A 20,647-nucleotide genomic window follows, 5' to 3' on the forward strand; every position below is an offset into this window, starting at 1 on the left:
TGGGAGCAACGTCAGACATGTTAATCCTGTAAAAAATGACATGTACTGAGATGAAATAAAAAGAGTCTTTGTATTGACATGCTATAAGCAGTACGCATTGACATGTACTGACTCATATCGATATGTATTGGCATCTACTGCAGGATGAAAAGAGAGCATGATATATGCAGTACGTATTGACATGTACTGACTCATATTGATATGTATTGGCATCTACTGTAGGATGAAAAAGAGCATGTTATATGCAGTACGTATTGACATGTACTGACTCATATTGATATGTATTGGCATATACTGTAGGATGAAAAGAGAGCATGCTATATGCAGTACATATTGGCATGTACATACTCATATTCATATGTATTGGCATCTACTGCAGAATGAAAAGAGAGCATGCTATATGCGGTACGTATTGGTAATACACACTACACGATCTGTCTAATGAAACTAAACAGAACAGCAACAGAAAAACGTAGAAAATACAAAAATCAGATTACAAAAAATAGAACAGAAATCATAAAAAGAAATCATACCTTGTTCGAATCTGAGATAAACCTAATTCGAAGCTCAAATGCCTAATTGTAACACACAAAAATCATGAAAATTACTTAAAAAACGAACGGAAATTACTTAGAAACTGAATTGACATTGTAAATCATCATAAAACAGAAATCATAAAACGAAATCATAAAAAGATAATAATGTACATCATATACATTTATCCGGATAGAAATCGGATCAGAATAAACCTAATTATTGATCAAGATTTCTAGAACAGCAGCAGAAGAGGATGATTGAAAGGATAAATACCTTGGTTCGAAGCTCGGATGACCTAATTCGAAACTCAGAAGAACCTAATTCGAAGCTCAGATGAAGATGATTGAAAAACAGTACCAGAAATTGATTATATCCAAAACGCAGAGTGAGAGAAACCGATCTGAGAAGAAAAAAAGAGGAAAGAAACTGACTTGGTTTTATGTTCGTCACTTTGAATTGCAGAAGGGTATGTTGAGAATATTTGAAAGCTGGTCTTGTGTCAACCGCACGTGGATGGACTAGGGGATAAAGTTTCTGGTCCAAAAACATGTTTTTGGACTAGCGGATAAATCAATTCTGGGAGTGGACTAGCCAGTAACCGATTCCCTCTTTTCTGGACTAGCCAGTAATTCCTAGTTTTGATTTTCCCGGAAGAGAACCACCCGTCTTTGGAAGAAACATGCAGCACTTGCTGGACCGCAATGGGTAGTTCAATAAATCTTACCCATTTGTCCATCCGTTTTACAAGTTTGGTTCCCGGTTTAGTCCATACTCCATAGTGGGATCAAAATGGACAAATCTCATCCCATGGTTAAAACAAAACCCGACAACAACCATAAATCAACCAAACAGGTTTTCGGAATAAAACCTTCTCTCTAGAAAACAATGGCGCTTAGGGTTTTAGTTAGAAGATCTCTTTCCCTCTCCACTTCATCATCGTCATCTCCTTCATTTCTACTTTGTAATCGAGTATCTCACTCTATACTCGAGAAATTAAATGAGAAAATTCTTCCAGAGCCAAGGAAAATCCCAATTAGGTTTAAAACTAGTGGTTCAGGAGGGTATTCTCAATTAAATGATCCATCTCCAAATTGGAGTAACAGACCACCTAAAGAAACAATACTTCTTGATGGTTGTGATTATGAACATTGGCTTATTATTTTAGAGTTTCCTAAAGACCCTAGACCTTCTGAAGATGAAATGATTTCTACTTATGTCAAAACCCTAGCTGCTGTTTTAGGAAGGTTTGATTAGTTTTGAATTTTGTTTCACTTATTTTCTTGACCAATTTTGACTTCTGTTGACTGTTGTTTTGAATTTGTGGTGATTCAGTGAAGAAGAGGCAAAGAAGAAGATTTACTCAGTTTGTACTTCAACTTATGATGGTTTTGGTGCGTTAATCTCTCAAGAACTATCTGAGAAAGTAAAAGGTATGTACATGTTTTGGATGATTATTGGTTAAGAGTAATGTTTTCTTTTCAGAAAATGGTCTGCACAAGGACTTGAAGTATTGACCTCCAGTATGAGAGTTGGCTCTTTCCTGTTGTTAAACCTCTGTATGGTTTTATTTGAACACAGAACAACCGGGAGTTCTTTGGGTGTTGCCTGACTCGTATCTTGATGTTCCAAACAAGGATTACGGAGGTAGTCATAACAAAAGAAATGTTTTTTTAACTGTTCATCAGTTTATCGATTTTAGCATAAACATATCTATCTTTATAATTTGTTTACGCAATATCATCTTTGTTGTTTTTGTGTACTTGTTAGGAGATTTATTTGTAGATGGAAAAGTAATTCACCGACCTCAGTTCAATTATAGTAATAGCCAGCAAAGTAGGCAGAGACCACGCCAAAGGTATGATAGCCGCCGACAAGCAATGCAGGTCGCAAGGAATGAACATGCGCAAAGAGGACCTGTTCCTGCTGCTTCTCGTCCGTTGGGTGGGCAAGATTCGTTCCAGAATGGAGGGAACGATCCATCTAAGAATCCAGGACAATTTAACCAGGGAAGGGGGCCATACTAGTTTAAGAAGAGCTTAGAGGAAGTTAGATAAGGTGTGTAGAACTTCCGATTTCCAAAAAAATTTAATTAGATATTGGTCTCTGTTGGCAATGACATAAAGACAATGTAGTTATCAAAGTGCATAAATTAAATGTTTATCATGTTTTGCTATACAAGTATTGTAGCGAGAACTAGATTGACCACGTTCCAGTTCTTTTATTTGTTCTTCTCCATAGAACATCTTATAATTTTGGTTTCTTGATATCTATTACATCGACATTGCATATGAACTTAGACATTGTTACTGTGTAGATGAGTATGTAGCTGTGTATATCTATTCTCGCATTTAGCAACCGTTACAAACCATTTTGAGACGTGTACACTGCTAAAATATTTATGGTTGGGTGTGAAAACCACTGTAAAGGTTGTTTTAGCATTCTGAAGCTAATGCAACATTAGCCATTCTGAAGTTAATGCGGATTCTGAATTAATTATACCTGTAGTTCAGGTTGTGAGGTAGATTTTGGTAACATTTAGTCCCATGGCAGATTTCAAATCACGTCATTGAATCTGTTGCTTAGCTTCAGTTAAGGACTGACAGTGCAGATATTGGATCACAACAACAAAAATTTATTGGATTACAATTCAACTCTTGGGGTCATGGATTCACAGGAAAATTTAGAGATATAGATTTTAAGTTAAAAAGCAGTTTTTAGCTCATGAAACAAATTTCATTGCTAAAAATTCTGAGTCGTGGCTGAATTTTTCGGCCACGTGGCCTTTTTTAAGTCGTAGGTTTAGGCGGATCACCTCCTAAAAGGCTAAACAATGGTAAATTGGTCACCAAGCTGATTTAGCATTTAGGCGGATCACCTCCTAAAAGGCCAGCAGGAGATTTTGCACTAACTTGTTCAATTTCAGACACACTATCATGTCTGCCACTGCCACATTATTGCCATCCGTGAGTGTTCGTCTTCCAAAAAGGTTCTCGGGTTTATCTTTTTTTTCCACAGAAGGTGGGAAGAATCCACAGGAGACTCCTCATTAAATGGATTTTTGTCATCCATACCATGAAAGAGCAACAAGATCACTATATAAATTTAATCCTCACACATATATATGATATTCCAGTCTTCCTACTAATTTTTTCTTCAAGCTAAATTCTCCTATACTTTCCTATACCGATACTGGTTATATATATATTATATATATTTACAGAATATGATTAGTCATCATTGTATCAAAAGGAAGACTCCCTATATTTTTCCTTCTAACAGGTTTAACTACTTAATATATACCCTTCTGGTAAGGGCCCTATACCAAAAAAGAGATTACTACCTGATACACAAGCTAAGACCATAATTACAAACAACATTATGCGCCTAGGCAAATTTTTCTTAATTTGACAATAAATGGCCAGCCCCCTGCAGATACCATAATGCCCCTTCTGAAGCGTGCTCCATTGCAGATTTCTTCTTTGCTCGTGGTTCGCTGAAGCACTCTAAAGTTGTGCCTGAGGCACCCTCTATATCTACAGTGACCTTGTAAGTGAACCTGCACAAACAATAAGTGAGGGATCAGTGCTTTCACGCACAAAATCAAGATGCATTACTAAAGCAAGCTAACAAAAGTCATAGGAAAACGACAAATAATCTTGTCAACTTTGTAAATCAACGATTTGAAAGAGTACACTGGGCACCATATCGTTGGACAGGGAACAGGGAACTTTCGGATCTTCAATATGCAAGTGAAGTGAGAAATAAAGCTGGGAGGATTCAGGTCGACCTCTGTTTATGTGGTTATTAAAGCTCCAGATCAAAACAACTTGCGATGATTATTCACCAAGGAAAAAAGCTACATACGCTGTTAATTACTAGAATTTAAACCGAGAACTTACATCTTCAGGTGGGACGGGCCTTCTTCGCTGCAGCACTCAAAAGATGGAGGATTCCAATAATTGGACGCACATGCCTCGAACAGACGAGATTTCGCTGATCCTTTGGAAGAGGTCAATATAGCTGCAAGTAATGATACAGAGTAAGAGGTCTGTAAGATCAGATATTGTTTGTGTAATGTCTTCCTTTTCGTGAACTATAATTTTCAAAACAATACCTGTGTCATTGGCTAAAGCTTTGTCACAGCTGCCATCTTTATGATTCTCAGTTTGCCTCCTTTTCTTTGTTATGATAGGAGATGCTGGCAAGTTTTGGTAGGAGGTACCAGCGGTAGGCCCTTTATTGATAGCCTTACTAATGTTATTGTCATCTGCAGATGATGACACACACAGTCTTTCAAAATTTTCAAGTAGATCAGAATCTGTAGCGACACCTTGGGTGGGAGTTTCATTGTATCCCATAAGCTTTGCCTCTTGTTTGATACTTGACTTCAAAATTTCTTCCAGCGTTTTATTTTTAGGTTTATAACCTTGAGCCTGCATAACAGAATAAATTGGCATCAGTCAGAAAATAATCTGTGTTATATTGAATAACCGGCACGGCAATCAACAAATGTTGTACTGCTTGGAAGAAGCGAAAAAACTGTACGTGTAAACCAAAGGCAACAAAAAGAAAAAAATCATCTTTCTGGAAATGGTATCTATAAGTTTATGCACAATAAACAGAAAACAAATAACAGGTAGGATGAAAGGAAGCTGAAGTAGAGATCCTTACTTGCAATTTTGAGAATATCACTTTTGCCGCTGATCTCATAGCAGCCTTTTTGCTGATGTTTGTTGCAGAACTAGTTAAATGAACATCTTTCCCTATAACACTTTTCCCTCTCAGTTCAGCTTGGACTAAGTAAATGCCACCTTTTTTTATATTTGGAAACTGCACTTCCCACTTCAGTGATTGGCAAAGTTCCTGAAGCTCTCTAACAGGATTAAGCTGCAGCCCCGAGAAGCTCATGATGGGGTCAAAGAAGGAGAGCATAATTTTCCAGATGAAGTTTAGGTTAAACCCGGTGTCAAGAAGCATGGCTCCAACACAAGATTCAACTAGGTCACCAAGAGCCTGAACCAGTAAAAAGCACAGTCATATCTTCTGATTCAAAATTTATAACTCTAGATAGCTCAATAGAAGATTTTAAATATTGCATACTTACACAATTCAATGGCTGTATGGGTTTCTATTTATGAAAGCAAGAAAAGACTCGAAAACCTAATACTACAAGGCAGTAATATCCTATAAGCAAACCCATTTTTGGATATCAATTAGGTGACCATTTTATTAAATAAACGAGGCACCATGCCAAGCTTAAGCCAACTATCAATTAATTTTACTAACAACCTAAGAGTTAGGGATGCCAAACCGCACATGTTCTGTAAATTCAACCAAACAAAAGGCTCCATACACTTCTAGGGGCACATAAAATAAAAAAATACCTATCGAGAAGAAAGTATTTTGATTTCCTAAATTGCAGGTCAGTGTACCTTCATACTACCTATCGAAAGTAGTATTCTGCATGTAAATGCCTCTCAAATTGTTTCTACCCATGGAGCCATAAGTTAATCATCGTATTGGTGTTTGACGAAGACTTAGAAAAATACATGTAAATGACGAGTGCTTTTATTTCTCCAATAGCTTAAAAGAAAACCGTAAGGTTGGAAAAACTAAGAACTAAAAGCTATAAAGAACCTTCTCCACCGCCAGTACATGCATGTAAGTTGTTAAATGAATAATTTAAGAAGGGGCATTGCAAAATAATAGTCAAGTGCCTTACTTCAAGCTTACAGTGGATATTTCTACTGACGGTAGAAATTCAGAGACATCGATTACACCAGTTATCTTAGACTAGTATAATAATGATGGCACTTAATAGCACCAAAATATCGTCTAATTTGAAATTAGTACCTTTGGACATGTTGGCTCCTGTAGATGGCAGTCCTTCTTTGAAGCAGATGTCTGGACATAATTTGCGTACTCTCTGATTGCTGCAGAGAGGCTATCAGAATCACAGATGAGATGCTTATAGAATGAACGACGTACTGCTATTCTGGCGAAGGAATTATTATTAACGGTAACTGATCTTAAGTCAGTTAACTGTCCAGGCTTTAGTTTTGGGTACACTGAATACAGATATGATGTTATTAAGTAATCCAAGACGGCATCTCCAAGAAACTCCAGCCTCTGGTGCAAAGTTGCAAGAAATGTTACAAAAACAGTCTTCATGTTCATGACATGAAAGGAAAAAAACTCCTTCCCTAATTCATGTAAGATGAAATGCATATGCACATTGTTGTGGGCATTAAAGGTGGAAGGTTTATGTTTGTGATTCTGAAATTGATGGTTAAGCTATGGAAGGAGCTTTTGTACCTGATAGCATCCACCTGAATGTTTGTTGTAGGAAGGATGCACAAATGCCTGGAGAAGTAAACCCTTATGCAGAAACTTGTATCCTAACAAACTTTCTAGGACATCAGTGTCTACAACCTCACCAAGTGACATGTAGCTCTTGCTTGCACTGCACACTCTAGTAACTTCAAAAGCATCAAATTCAACTTTTATGCCAACCCACTTTAGAAATGCAGTTGCGGCTTTAAATCCACTATCAACAATGAAGGCTCCAACCAGGGATTCCACCACATCTGCGATAGTCTTCTTATGTAACCAATGGTGCCCCTTACTGCATCGAACATGAACAGTATTTGTTTCACCTTCCATGGACTCCGATTCTTGACGAGGATGAATAGTGTCTTTTGTATCCTCATCACACATCACCTTACAAGGACGCCCAAAAGCAATAAACTGGCAAGGATCAAACATTTGATCACGTATATACACCTGAAATTCATACACAAACATCCTGAGTTTTATTGCAATCAATAATATTTAAAAGGTTGTATATGCTCCACCCATGCCCACAGTTTGGCCACTACACATTGTACAATATTTTGTTCAGTATACCCAAATAAGCAACAACAGAGGAAAAGTTAAGAACCTCAGCTACATCTCTGCTTTAATGATATGTAGAATTGTTACAAGCACGAACTGTCCCCTAATCAAACCTATGGGCTTGGTAGATACCAGCCTTACACATGGGTCCAACATATGAGGTGATACATGTAGCCATAACTTTTAAAGCTGCTAACATGGTTAAAATTATAAGAGGTAAGGGTATATTTTGTTTGGCTTATGTTCTTCTACAATAGCTTCAACTTCAATACCAAGAGTAAGTGCAGATGTACTTACCGTCCAAGCTAATATGTGTCAAAAGGCTATAAAGTATCACTACCTCTTAAAAATAGAATGTTCACTGCCTGTCCTCTTTTCTTGAACCCTTTTTTTTGTACTAAATACTCCTATATTATATCAAAACGGAACCGTAACGTATTTGGCCACTTAGTATTTTCAATGTTTCACCACTCACCACTAAAATCCCTTTCATTTAAATTTTCATTTAAATTAATATGTGATCACTCTCTATCACTGCTAGGAAGCAACTATTAAAATGCTAAAAGTTTTGAAGCTTGGTAGTTACGAGGAAAAAAGTCTACAGTAATAAACTCCCCAGTCCTCTAAGCTCTCAAGTTTTTTTCCTCCCTTCTGAATCATAACAAACTGCAGTACAGTGTAAAAAAAAACAGTAAACTTTGCTTAAATAATAGAAGATGTGAATGACCATGGCTTCTGATTTTTAGTACATAAAAAGTGCTTGATCATAGGTTCTCAAGTATGATCTTGACTTACTGCAAAAGAGGCTTAGCCAAGCGCTGAAACATCACCTTTTCCCTTAATGTTTTATCACATTGCAACTATATTAGGACATTATACTAAATAACCCTACTCTTGAGTGATACTATGTTTGGCTAAGAATAATAATAATGCTTACGAAATACTGGACTGTATGGAATACTAGTATAAGGTTTGGATAACACGAGATGAGATTTAGAAGTTACCTGTAAATTTTTTCTGATTGCTAGATTGTATAAATTGGAATTATTCACAATACATGAACGCTTCCGTGTTAGCAGTCCCTCATCAAGAGTGTCATACAAAAGAAAAAGATGCCTGCCAACTGCATACTTGAGAAACGCATCACCAAGAATTTCAAGCCTTTCCAATGAAAACCGCTCAGCACACTTTTCTGTAGTGAGTGCCTCTAGTACCTGCAGTAAAATTTCCTCACTGTCACAATATTACAGTGTTTTAATTTGTCATATATACCTAAAGAGTAGCACCTCATACAATTTCCAGAAATGGTGCTTATGGTACTTGTGTGACTTTTGAACACAGATGTGTTAACAAAACTGATAAAGCATGTGCATCGTTGTAGAGGTATCTTACACGATGAGCAGTAACCTCAGACCCTTCAGGAAATGAAGCAGAAAATATTTCTTTTAACTCAATTGCCACGAGCAAGTTTTCCAGCCGTAGCATTAACGAAGGTAGTAGCGACATGGAGCTTCCCATTTCCTTAGTGAAGCCCATTATTTTTAGCACACACAGCTCTGCAGGCAATTCAACGAAGTGCTCCTCCAGTTCACGTGTCTCTGCATTGACAGCTTAAATAAATACGAATTACATTAGTTTTTCTTTAGTTTATTGTTTCCTTGAACAAGAAAGATCACAATAGTTATTAAAACATGTCCAGCAAAGGACTCGATGATCTCCACTCAGAAATCATGAGTTGATTAATCCAGTTTGTGATTTAATCCCTCTATAGACACAAAAGGATCGTATTATTATAGTTCTTTTCACACAAACCATCAACAAAAAATTAGTTTAGCAATGATTTATTTTTACAGTGTTCCAGGTATGAATTTACTAAAACTAAAACTCCACAAGGGAAGCTTTATTGAAAGAAAGGAAAATTAAAACAAGAGCAGGGGGTGGGCGGTGGTGTGTGTGTGTGTGTGTGTGGCTAATTTTATATCTCCTTCGTGTGTTTTTTTTCCCTTTTCTTTAAAAAAAAATTAAGTATAAGAATGGCAGTGCTTCGTCCAGTTAGGTGGTCGAGTGGAAATAAAATACGAGTGACAGAATTATCTAAATCAATACGAGTGTAGGTGTGTAGATTTTCATTCCATTAGGGGGATTTTCAAGATAATATGTTTTGGTGAAAAACTGAAATCTATTATTGCAAAATTGTTGAACCAGATTGAAAGAGAGCCAATTTCAGGTCAAGTGGACATACTTGCTGGTCTCTAACTAAATATGTTAAGTCCAGTGGTTAAGGCTCAACAGACCTCTTATGTCTTTGTAATAATCAATTGAACAGATAGATACCTTTACTTTGTTGTACTCGATTGCACAACAGGTTCCGTAAGGAAAATAGTTGTTTTGCCTTCAGAAGAGGTTGTTTGGGGTGTAAAAGATGAATACCAAACCTAAGATGCAAAAAAAATAAACTGTCAGATGTCACTAACTAATAAAGAAACTCAATTATCATTTACAAGAGGAAGTAGTGACAGTTAGAATTAATCTCTTCCATATCTGAGGCTCTGCCACATTTCCTATTATTAAAAATCCATACACTATATCTACTGATCCACTAAAGCACTAGGTTCTCTTAATGCATCTTAAACCTCTATGTTCCAATTCATCCATCATTCAGTTTCACTACAACATTGTAAACTCGGTATAGTCGTTCTTCACTTTCCCCTTACTGTCTTGTCTTTTTAAAATTGAAATATTGAACTTGTGCGCTATTAATTCTAATCCAGTAAACTGAGACTAAAGAAAAAGGAAAAAAAAAATTAGGCTCTCCTTGAGTTCTGCAGTCATTTATAGTGGGCCATATCTCGATCATGAAGTTCGATTTTTTTCTGGGTTGATCAAACACATTGTTTAGCTCATTACATGAAGCCTGGTTGGTTCTCTTTGCATTTTGATATGCTACAAAACAGCACAAAGTCTCTAATTAACTACTGAAACTAAAATAGAAAACTTACTTCAATCAAATACGAGAGGGCACAATCTACACAATCAAAAACAGCGTTTGCATCATTCCACCATCTTGTCTGACATTTTTTTCCTTATCCTCCTCTTATATACTCAGTTCAAGTTCATTCACATGATCAACAAAACAAAACGTACATGATACTCATGGAATTACATCCTCATTGATTCCTTTAAATTTAAAGTTTAATCTATTCATAAAACATTGGAATCTCCTACCTCGGTCAAGCTCCGATCATTATTGAGCGCAACGAGTGAATTCAATCTCTATGATGCAATATTTGTTACCTTAGCCTAGATATTTTTTATCTATTAATATATGCCTAGTGTCTCTCTTACAATTTATTATTTTGTGTGAGTAATGAACAACATCGAACATTTTCTTCATAAAATGTCTTAACAATCACATACAACAGTCACTTTATATATGTACAGCCAAAAGGATAAAGAATTTGTATCCGCTAGTGGTTTTAGCATGTAGCTCACCTTGATAAATGTAAAGAAGTCAGTAAGCTATATATCAAAACAGAACCTGTTGTCATCCATAGTCTAATAACTTTCCATCTAACCATGGTATGGATCAATGTCTCGGAATGTGTCTAAATTGTACACTACCAACTACTGAGTGTACTAATGTAAAGTAGTATCATATCTCATAATAAGAAAGCAGCTAAGTGCAAAATTACTCACTTTTCAATGTAGTACTCTGTGTAGCTTGAATGATGTTCACTCGTAAATGGACTCTCTGCATCTATTCCGTGAAGAATGTCATCAACGAAGAAAAATAGCTTGTTGTGCGGAGTGAACACCAAACTATTCAAGAAATCGCTTCTACTCACAGAACCATTAGCGAATTCCAAAGACTCACAAGGCGGAACAGGGGTTACAAGACTGTCACAGGAAACTTTTGGACTTCTGAAGACTGCTGAAGATAAGCAATTTCTAATTAAATCCCAATCAATGAAAAGCTCATTTTCATATTTGTTCTGCTTCAAAGGTAGCAACAAGTAAAAGGATGGTGGGCTTCCTTGTCGTATATCACTCATCCCCAACGGAACAAAATCAGAAAAGAAATCTGGACGGTCAAGAATGATCTTGAGAAACATCTCCTGAAAATTTTCTGCCTGCACAATCTGTACAGAAATTGAAAGAATGATAAAGTAACATAGAAAGGAGTTGTTTACTGGCAAAAATTCTGCTAAAAGTTATTTTACATACCTCTTCTTCATCAAATTCAATCACCCCTGATGAGACAAGACGTGTTTGTACAATTCTACCACGAGCCAGATGTAAATCAAGTTCCATGGATGCAGCTTCTACAGGAAGAGGTGTTTTGACAAAAAGACCAAATTGTTGGTACACCCTATCCTCTGGAACCGGAACAAACCATATAAAGTAAAAGTTCAAGAGGATAGGATTTCCGGAATTGGTCCATGGTACTTTAAGAGCAGCAGGGCTAAGCATCTCATGCAGTTGAACCATACATTCACCCGCTGCAGAGAAGTACCGATAAAAATGTTCACTGACAGCAGAACGCAAAGAAATACACATGGTAATTGAAGGCTATTTAAGCATGAAAGTATACCTTCACTGCTTTCAAACTCTGCCACTCCATCTTCAACTTCATAGTCTTGACGCGGCAAGAGATGATCAGTCAAGGCACCTACCTGATGCAATTTCTCGCATGCTTTCAGACAAGCACTTTTCTTGGCAGTTTCTTTTGAAGGCTTGGCTAGACCATCAACTTGATGAATTGGAGCATTTGAAGGAAGAATTATGCGACAAATTGTCCCATTCGGATCATCGATATAAAAGAATTCTGGCTTAGGATCAAAAAATCTGTGCACGTTTAGATATCAAACAGGAGCCCAGTTAACAAGTAATCCGATACTGGGATGATGAAATCAAAGTTCAAAAAAAAAAAGTTAAATAACATAGATTGAGTATCAACATACTCGTCTCCTGGGAGTTTGGAACAGTAACGAGCGAGCAGTGAAACACTATATCCTTCACTAGTAGAGGCACCAGTTGAATCAACTTTATACGTTGTTTCCACAGATTCGTCAAAAGTCCCAACTGATGTTCTGCGCGAAATTTCCTCGTTCATACGATTTTCATCTGAAACAAAGCTTTTTATCAAGTTCAGTTCATTCTGGTTCCCCCTGCAATGTTCAAGATGTTTAAATATGATGGGGTTAAAACATGATTTTGAACTAATTTATTGGTGTAACAGAGAAAACATGTGTAAGGAAAGTACCTGTCAACCAAAAAGGCATATTCAGATTGTGCCATGCGTGCACGGCCCCTGGACTGAATAAAACTAGCAACAGTTTGAGGCAGGTCAAACCGTATCACGAGACAGCAGGTTTGGATATCAAGTCCTTCTTCTGCAACTTTGGTTGCCACCAGTAGATTGAGCTATTTAACCAATGCAAAAGAGAAAATGATCAAAATATTCTATGAATAAATTTCCACCTAATAGAAATACGTGGCTTGCCGAATTAGACTTAGACATACTTGTTACTTTGTTAGAAATACAAAAAATAATACTTAGTAAACATTCTCAGATAAAAGTTGTATGTTGGAGAAAACTATTCATGGACACCAAAACCAACAGACCTTATAGTTTTGTGCTAGCCCTCCCCAGACTAGTTCACACTTATAGAGTGACTGGTACCAATGTATCAGAGCTTTATGGTTTAAGGTGATACAGTTAGAGTATTTGGCATATGATAGTTTTGATGGTATGTGCCCACTCCTTGTTAGACCCACAGACCTATACTATATGCACTGCTGGTCTCATTTATGTGTACAGACACATCATACACAAATAACATTCTACGTCATTAGCTAATTTCAAGTCCCCCTTTAAATTACATTTTCATTTCTTTTATAATATTAAATCACATGGTTCATCTTGCTCGATTTACATCTTACTATATAGTAATACACTATCTCAAATAGGAAGTAATACCTCTCCATTACGAAACTTTTCCACAACAGAATCCATGATTTTCCTTGACATATTCTTCAACCCAGAATGAAGTCCAACAAGGAAATGACACTTCCAGAACTCTAAACATTTCAAGTTCCCAAGTATGCATGACAAGGATCTTGCAGTAATGATCCTATCCACAAAAATTATACATTTCATATCTGGTTGTCGCCTGTAAAGGTAAAACAAGACAAAGAATTACATTCAACAAGTATATTTAATTCGCATATTGAGATGACCAACAGAAATTTTATGCATACATCAGCAAGATTAACTAGAGTGATTTAATAACAAAATGTCCAACGGACAAGGAGTTCCAGGACTTCACGATTTAGATGGAGATTTATTTTGTATTAGATCCATTCATATGGAGCTAGAGAAATTAGACAAGGTACAAACAAGGAACTTAATAATATTGAAATAACACGGAAACAAATAAGCTGGAGATATGCATTTTCCCAATAATAAATTAATAACCAATCCAATCAATAAGAGAAGCTCTTTATAATAACATTGAACAGAACAACAAATATAATCGTTACCAACCTATAATTTGAAAGGAGCTCGATAAGCACCAACAACTTGCTTGAAAAGAAGGGCTCCTCTAGTACCCCCCAGGTATCATAATTATCATTGTCATCTACAGATCCAGCAATATCATTACAACTGACAGTGTCTGAAATATCATAGCCATCACCAGATTTTGAGCTGTCATTGCCATCTACAGATTCTACTTAAGAAAAAAAAGAGAAAGAAAAATCTAGTCAGAAATAGTTCTGATTATATGTAACATAGATTTCTACACGTTTCCTGTGTTCCCATGAGCATAAACAATCCCCAAGCCATGGATCCTGTAGTATAATTTCCTGATTTCAGTACAGTATCTGATCCGAGGGATATAGTCCCTACTAAATGATTGCAATTTTATGAATATGATGAAAAATTTAAGGGAGTTTGTAGTAAATTCATCCAGCTTTGGTTGCATTTCTAAGTAAGGTTGCTAAACGACAGATTCTATGCTAGTACTTCGCGTCCAACTTAGAAGAGCATTATTTTATACTCCAAGAGAAATCATTTATAACTTGGTATGTGCCGAACATCTTAATTGTCCATAATATTTGCTTAGTTTTGTATGTAAGCTGACTAAACAACTAAACTATTTCTCTCTTGCACCACCTATAAGAAATGTAATGATTATTTGTTGCCTATTCAAAAATCAACAAAAAAAAATGATCAGAAAAGTTGAGGAATGATATACACTAAAACATGGAAATTTTAGAGCAAAAGTATACCAGTTTTGAAGTAATAACCCAATATGATGGCAGCCTGCTTTAAATACTGATCAGCTAAGGAGTCTCCAATGGAACAGCTATCTTCTGTCTCTATCAATTCACTCCGCTCAGAGTAATCACCACTAATCAGTATATCAACGGCCTTCCACCAAAATAGACAAGTGAAGGTAAATAAACATGGAGACTAGAATGAGAATAACAGACAGTATAACTTCTGCTATGCCATCGCAAGGAAAAACGAGAGATAGAGGCACACAAGATAGTTCTACTAAGTAAATAAGAGAAAGTAAACGGATGCACAGAAAGAGGTAATAATCACCAATCATGCCAAATATCATTAAACACTACTGTCAATTTCTTAACCTAATCCTCTAAGCTCCTGAAGATACAGAAGGTCGATCTAAATAAATTTGTTAAATGAGAAAACAATGTCCTCAAAGAATAACATTAAAGGAAGTACAATGCACAGACAAAATTAAAAGCCATTATAAAGGAAGGTAAGAAGCTCACTTGTTGTGCTCCAAGAAGACCAAGGTGAATCAAGCAAAACATCAGATTATCGTGTAGCCTCTGAATTAGCTTTTTATTGCTCTTAAGACTACTTATATCATCTGTCTTTGTTCTTACCATTGACATATACTGTTTTAACACATAGGAAATTCAATAAGTGAAAAGCCTCGTTGAATTGTAAATAGAAACAAGACAATTTGTAAATGATACCTTGTTCTTGATGTCATTCAGGTTTTTACCACAGATACTGTTACATGTGGAAATTTCTTTCGCAACATGACCATAATAATAAAATTTTACTTTGGGAGATGCCACAAAATTTTCTAATTCAGACTTGTCTTCAACAGAATAAACCTACAAAATGAAGGAAAAACATTAACGAGTAGCAAACACGGAGGCTTACAATTTTATAATGAATAGAACACCTTAGAGAGCACAAGTTACATAAAGGTCTCATGTACAAATAAAAGTTATCTTAAGGTCAGTTAAAAATCAAGAATTGGCGTGCTGATAATGTTACTGCTGGTTCAAGTAAAGGTCATAACAATTATTTATCTAAGAAAATGTGATCTTATGAACAAGATGTGTACATCAAAGACTCTGTAACCTAAAGCAGTTCCCACCTTTGCATCAAGTAGCTTCTCAAGACTATTGATGCCTTTCGGTAGACTCTCTTCATTGGACCCACCTGAAGCAGCAACATATCCGAAAATATTAAACACATGAAAGAAGTCAAGTATGCAGATTTTATCTTGGCATTAAGAGAAAGGTAGAAGCCAATACTCCATCACGAAGTATATCAACGAAGTGCCAAACAGAAGTAAGAAAGATGAAAAAGTAGAAAAGATATGATGTACAGTATCTAGAATTTAAACATATAAGTAACACAACCTTGAGACAGTTAAAATATAGTGGGTCCCTTAAATCTTTAGGGTCAACAACTGTAATCCAGCTGTGGTGCCTCACTGTCTTTCCTTAGAAAGCTTGAGATGATTACTCTAAAATAGCATGTAAGTTTCTAAGGTGGGTCATTGTAGCCCGGATGTCAGGACTAATTGTTCTTCTTGCAATTCTAAGAACTAATTTACTGTGGATAAATGAAAAGACGCAAGGAAGCTTACAACAAAAAAAAAATATCAGTTCCAAACTTATGAAGAAGAGTTAGATCAAGCAATAGAACAAATTACCTTTCCCTACTATAGGAGAAGCAGTCATGCCAAATATACGGGGACGTTTCGGCTCATCAGTTCTGTAGAATTCCTGCACCGTAGTCAATAGATTCAGTATAAAACAAGACAAAACCTCCCACGCGTTCCCACAGCCTACTCCCTCCCAATGAAGCATAAAACATTAGATGAAAATTAACTGGTACAGTAAGATTAATTTTGAATAACATGCACCTTCATGATTTGCGCATAAGGATGACTACTCTGCACTTGTGCATGATGACACTCGTCAAATATCAAAAGAGCAATAGATTCCATCTTGATGAAGCAGTGGTGTAAATTTTGTTCAAGTATTCGAGGGGTCATAACAAGAACCTGTATAGTACGAGCCACAATAGTGAATAACAAACCCAGACGCATGTACTACAAATCCTCCTATCACAAAAAGTACTCCATACATATTACATGCTAGGAGGAAAGGACAAATTGTTTTCCATTAGTAAAGAAGGGAAAAGAAAGAAGAGCAGGGGATTATGTTACACTAATGCTTTAGAAACACAAATGCTTTTTACGTGGTCACAAAAATATATATTCCTTACCCTCGGTTTGCATCAACAAGTGTTACATCTGTGTAGGCATTTGATTGTCATTGTCTTAGAAATAATAGATACATGAACCTCCAGTTTCTAAAAGAACACAATAATCTTAAGCGAAAAGATAAAAAAAGAGATACCTCATATTCTTCGATCTCTTTTTCCCACTCATCATGGTTCCTCAAGCGTTTCGAACCACCACCAAAATAGCTCGCAACTTTAAAATCTGTAGACTCCTCGATAACGGTTGCTTGCTAGTGAAACAAAATTAATACAAATCAGATAAGTCCCAATAAAACACTAACAAACACAACCATTTGCATCACTGTTGAGAATGATTAACCAAGAAACGTCCCAGGACAAATCAAGTATGTTCAATAACTTCAATTGATGTATTGATTAAACACAAGGAATCGGCGGATGCACCAAATTCTCATGTATTGTAATATCCAATTCTTGAGACACATAAAACATCATGCTTTGGATGTTTATAAACAAGTAGTTTCTGAAATATGACAGTAGTAACACCAAACCAACTGCACCCGGCATCCACCCATTAAACTTCTTCCTTTTGTGCACCCTACTGAAAATTAAGAGAGATTCACAAAAAAGGAATATGCTCTAATACCACGACTTTTTACATAAAATTCAAGTAAATGCATCACTAAGGGCCAAATGGAGCAATACCAGATCATCAGCAGCCTGACAACCAACGCATTACTTGTCATTTAACAAACTATCATGCAAACGAGCCAAAAAGCAGAAAATGATATGCAGAGTAAACTATTATCTTACACTCTACTTTGCAATGCAATCAAGGAAAAGGGGGGGGGGGGGGGGGGGGGGGGGTGGGGGGGGGGAATATATAGTTACCTGTAGAACGAGAGGGATAGTGGGAGCGAGAAAAACACAGATGCTTCTCTGAGGTTTCCTAATCAAGTGACCTAACTCATAAATTAACAGAGCAGCAATATGGGTCTTCCCGCAACCCGTTTCTAAATACACAATCACATTTTCTTCCACTGCTTTCTTACATAAGTCCAATTGATATTTTCTTGCTTTCGTTCTCGGGTCCTTTACTAACTCTGTAGAGCTTGAACTTGAACTGCTCCGGAGTTCTATTTCTCCGGCGTCGTCAGCCATGGATTTCACTGGAGTGAAAAACCCTAACTATGGAGTAAAGTAAATTTCTCCTCTCTCTCTCTCTCTGATTATGAGTGAGAGAGGGAGTGATATTTTGACCTTTAAGTCAAAGTGATGTGGGGAAACGAAAGATTATTTACATTGGAAAGTAATTTGAAATCCGACATTAATACGATGATGACATTGCCCGGTGGTGATGTCAGGCAAGGTACTATTTTCCTCGCGAACAAGATGTATACACGTGCTACATGGATTCGTGCTTGCGCCAAATTTATGAAGAAGGCTATTATTGGGACGTCATATTCCATTGAAGGGGCTCACCTAATAAGATAAAAATGGTCACCCACAAGTAATATTAAAAACCCCTTATCTCAAATAATTTTGTAATGACCAAACAACCCTTATTTAATTAATTTTAATTTAATTAGATAACAATTAAATTAAGAAGATGAATTTTGTTAGATGGTAGAGAGGGTTTAACACGAAGTGATGATGAATCTCCACCAATTGAAGAAATAAATCAACAAAGTGAAGAACCAATGGTTGAAAATCAACATGTACACCTCTAAACTATCTCCCATGGGTTCAATTTCGCTCAAAACTAGCTTAAGTACGTAACAAATTTCAGATTTTTAGACTTTCATGGCAAATTACGTCTGGGTTGGGCTTCGTCTCCAACCGTAATTCAATTTTACGCCGGGTTTGGAAGAACTCCAAACCGTAACTGGTTTCCAATAAGACAAAAATTGAATTACGTGTGGGTTCCCCAACCCAACCGTAAATATATAGTTACCTGTAGAACGAGAGGGATAGTGGGAGCGAGAAAAACACAGATGCTTCTCTGAGGTTTCCTAATCAAGTGACCTAACTCATAAATTAACAGAGCAGCAATATGGGTCTTCCCGCAACCCGTTTCTAAATACACAATCACATTTTCTTCCACTGCTTTCTTACATAAGTCCAATTGATATTTTCTTGCTTTCGTTCTCGGGTCCTTTACTAACTCTGTAGAGCTTGAACTTGAACTGCTCCGGAGTTCTATTTCTCCGGCGTCGTCAGCCATGGATTTCACTGGAGTGAAAAACCCTAACTATGGAGTAAAGTAAATTTCTCCTCTCTCTCTCTCTCTGATTATGAGTGAGAGAGGGAGTGATATTTTGACCTTTAAGTCAAAGTGATGTGGGGAAACGAAAGATTATTTACATTGGAAAGTAATTTGAAATCCGACATTAATACGATGATGACATTGCCCGGTGGTGATGTCAGGCAAGGTACTATTTTCCTCGCGAACAAGATGTATACACGTGCTACATGGATTCGTGCTTGCGCCAAATTTATGAAGAAGGCTATTATTGGGACGTCATATTCCATTGAAGGGGCTCACCTAATAAGATAAAAATGGTCACCCACAAGTAATATTAAAAACCCCTTATCTCAAATAATTTTGTAATGACCAAACAACCCTTATTTAATTAATTTTAATTTAATTAGATAACAATTAAATTAAGAAGATGAATTTTGTTAGATGGTAGAGAGGGTTTAACACGAAGTGATGATGAATCTCCACCAATTGAAGAAATAAATCAACAAAGTGAAGAACCAATGGTTGAAAATCAACATGTACACCTCTAAACTATCTCCCATGGGTTCAATTTCGCTCAAAACTAGCTTAAGTACGTAACAAATTTCAGATTTTTAGACTTTCATGGCAAATTACGTCTGGGTTGGGCTTCGTCTCCAACCGTAATTCAATTTTACGCCGGGTTTGGAAGAACTCCAAACCGTAACTGGTTTCCAATAAGACAAAAATTGAATTACGTGTGGGTTCCCCAACCCAACCGTAAATATATAGTTACCTGTAGAACGAGAGGGATAGTGGGAGCGAGAAAAACACAGATGCTTCTCTGAGGTTTCCTAATCAAGTGACATAACTCATAAATTAACAGAGCAGCAATATGGGTCTTCCCGCAACCCGTTTCTAAATACACAATCACATTTTCTTCCACTGCTTTCTTACATAAGTCCAATTGATATTTTCTTGCTTTCGTTCTCGGGTCCTTTACTAACTCTGTAGAGCTTGAACTTGAACTGCTCCGGAGTTCTATTTCTCCGGCGTCGTCAGCCATGGATTTCACTGGAGTGAAAAACCCTAACTATGGAGTAAAGTAAATTTCTCCTCTCTCTCTCTCTCTGATTATGAGTGAGAGAGGGAGTGATATTTTGACCTTTAAGTCAAAGTGATGTGGGGAAACGAAAGATTATTTACATTGGAAAGTAATTTGAAATCCGACATTAATACGATGATGACATTGCCCGGTGGTGATGTCAGGCAAGGTACTATTTTCCTCGCGAACAAGATGTATACACGTGCTACATGGATTCGTGCTTGCGCCAAATTTATGAAGAAGGCTATTATTGGGACGTCATATTCCATTGAAGGGGCTCACCTAATAAGATAAAAATGGTCACCCACAAGTAATATTAAAAACCCCTTATCTCAAATAATTTTGT

General features: G+C 36.6%; 2 protein-coding genes across 9 annotated transcripts; one reads left to right on the top strand and one right to left on the bottom strand.

Annotated features, from left to right (window-relative positions):
* Window positions 1–1,335: 1,335 nt before the first annotated feature.
* Window positions 1,336–2,787, top strand: LOC113317317 (multiple organellar RNA editing factor 3, mitochondrial-like). The gene is made up of 4 exons (XM_026565446.1): window positions 1,336–1,781; window positions 1,870–1,967; window positions 2,116–2,181; window positions 2,305–2,787. Exons 1-4 carry the CDS (start codon window positions 1,423–1,425, stop codon window positions 2,559–2,561), a joined length of 780 nt encoding a protein of 259 aa, XP_026421231.1. The 5' UTR covers window positions 1,336–1,422; the 3' UTR covers window positions 2,562–2,787.
* An 825-nt stretch (window positions 2,788–3,612) lies between these two features.
* On the bottom strand, window positions 3,613–20,350 carry LOC113317556 (endoribonuclease Dicer homolog 4-like). Of its 8 annotated transcripts, XM_026565705.1 has the most exons (25): window positions 17,867–18,224; window positions 17,134–17,247; window positions 16,635–16,775; window positions 16,422–16,494; window positions 15,858–15,922; window positions 15,445–15,588; window positions 15,235–15,363; window positions 14,725–14,866; window positions 14,236–14,283; window positions 13,979–14,108; window positions 13,412–13,604; window positions 12,695–12,855; window positions 12,393–12,599; window positions 12,023–12,276; window positions 11,656–11,930; window positions 11,128–11,570; window positions 9,766–9,866; window positions 8,824–9,041; window positions 8,436–8,645; window positions 6,853–7,320; window positions 6,391–6,666; window positions 5,209–5,550; window positions 4,652–4,970; window positions 4,437–4,557; window positions 3,613–4,093 (listed from the first exon to the last, which is right to left on the bottom strand). In XM_026565705.1, exons 1-25 carry the CDS (start codon window positions 18,134–18,136, stop codon window positions 3,937–3,939), a joined length of 5,001 nt encoding a protein of 1,666 aa, XP_026421490.1. In that variant the 5' UTR covers window positions 18,137–18,224; the 3' UTR covers window positions 3,613–3,936. The 8 variants fall into 8 exon arrangements, with proteins under 8 accessions (XP_026421490.1, XP_026421494.1, XP_026421487.1 ...); XM_026565709.1 differs by lacking the exons at window positions 14,236–14,283; window positions 17,867–18,224 and adding an exon at window positions 19,993–20,350 and having other exon boundaries at window positions 8,824–9,029; window positions 13,979–14,165; XM_026565702.1 differs by lacking the exons at window positions 14,236–14,283; window positions 17,867–18,224 and adding an exon at window positions 19,993–20,350 and having other exon boundaries at window positions 13,979–14,165.
* Window positions 20,351–20,647: the final 297 nt, after the last annotated feature.

The sequence above is a fragment of the Papaver somniferum genome, chromosome 10 (genome assembly GCF_003573695.1).
Source record: "Papaver somniferum cultivar HN1 chromosome 10, ASM357369v1, whole genome shotgun sequence".
Lineage (NCBI taxonomy): Eukaryota > Viridiplantae > Streptophyta > Magnoliopsida > Ranunculales > Papaveraceae > Papaver > Papaver somniferum.

Coding starts and splice junctions, on each gene's coding strand:
- LOC113317556 (XM_026565702.1), bottom strand. CDS start 20,262: ATGGCTGACGACGCCGGAGAAATAGAACTCCGGAGCAGTTCAAGTTCA. Junction 15,589..15,857: donor AGAAGCTACTTGATGCAAAG/GTGGGAACTGCT, acceptor TTCATTTTGTAG/GTTTATTCTGTTGAAGACAA. Junction 11,571..11,655: donor TTGAATTTGATGAAGAAGAG/GTATGTAAAATA, acceptor ATTTCTGTACAG/ATTGTGCAGGCAGAAAATTT.
- LOC113317317 (XM_026565446.1), top strand. CDS start 1,423: ATGGCGCTTAGGGTTTTAGTTAGAAGATCTCTTTCCCTCTCCACTTCA. Junction 1,782..1,869: donor CTAGCTGCTGTTTTAGGAAG/GTTTGATTAGTT, acceptor GTGGTGATTCAG/TGAAGAAGAGGCAAAGAAGA. Junction 1,968..2,115: donor ACTATCTGAGAAAGTAAAAG/GTATGTACATGT, acceptor ATTTGAACACAG/AACAACCGGGAGTTCTTTGG.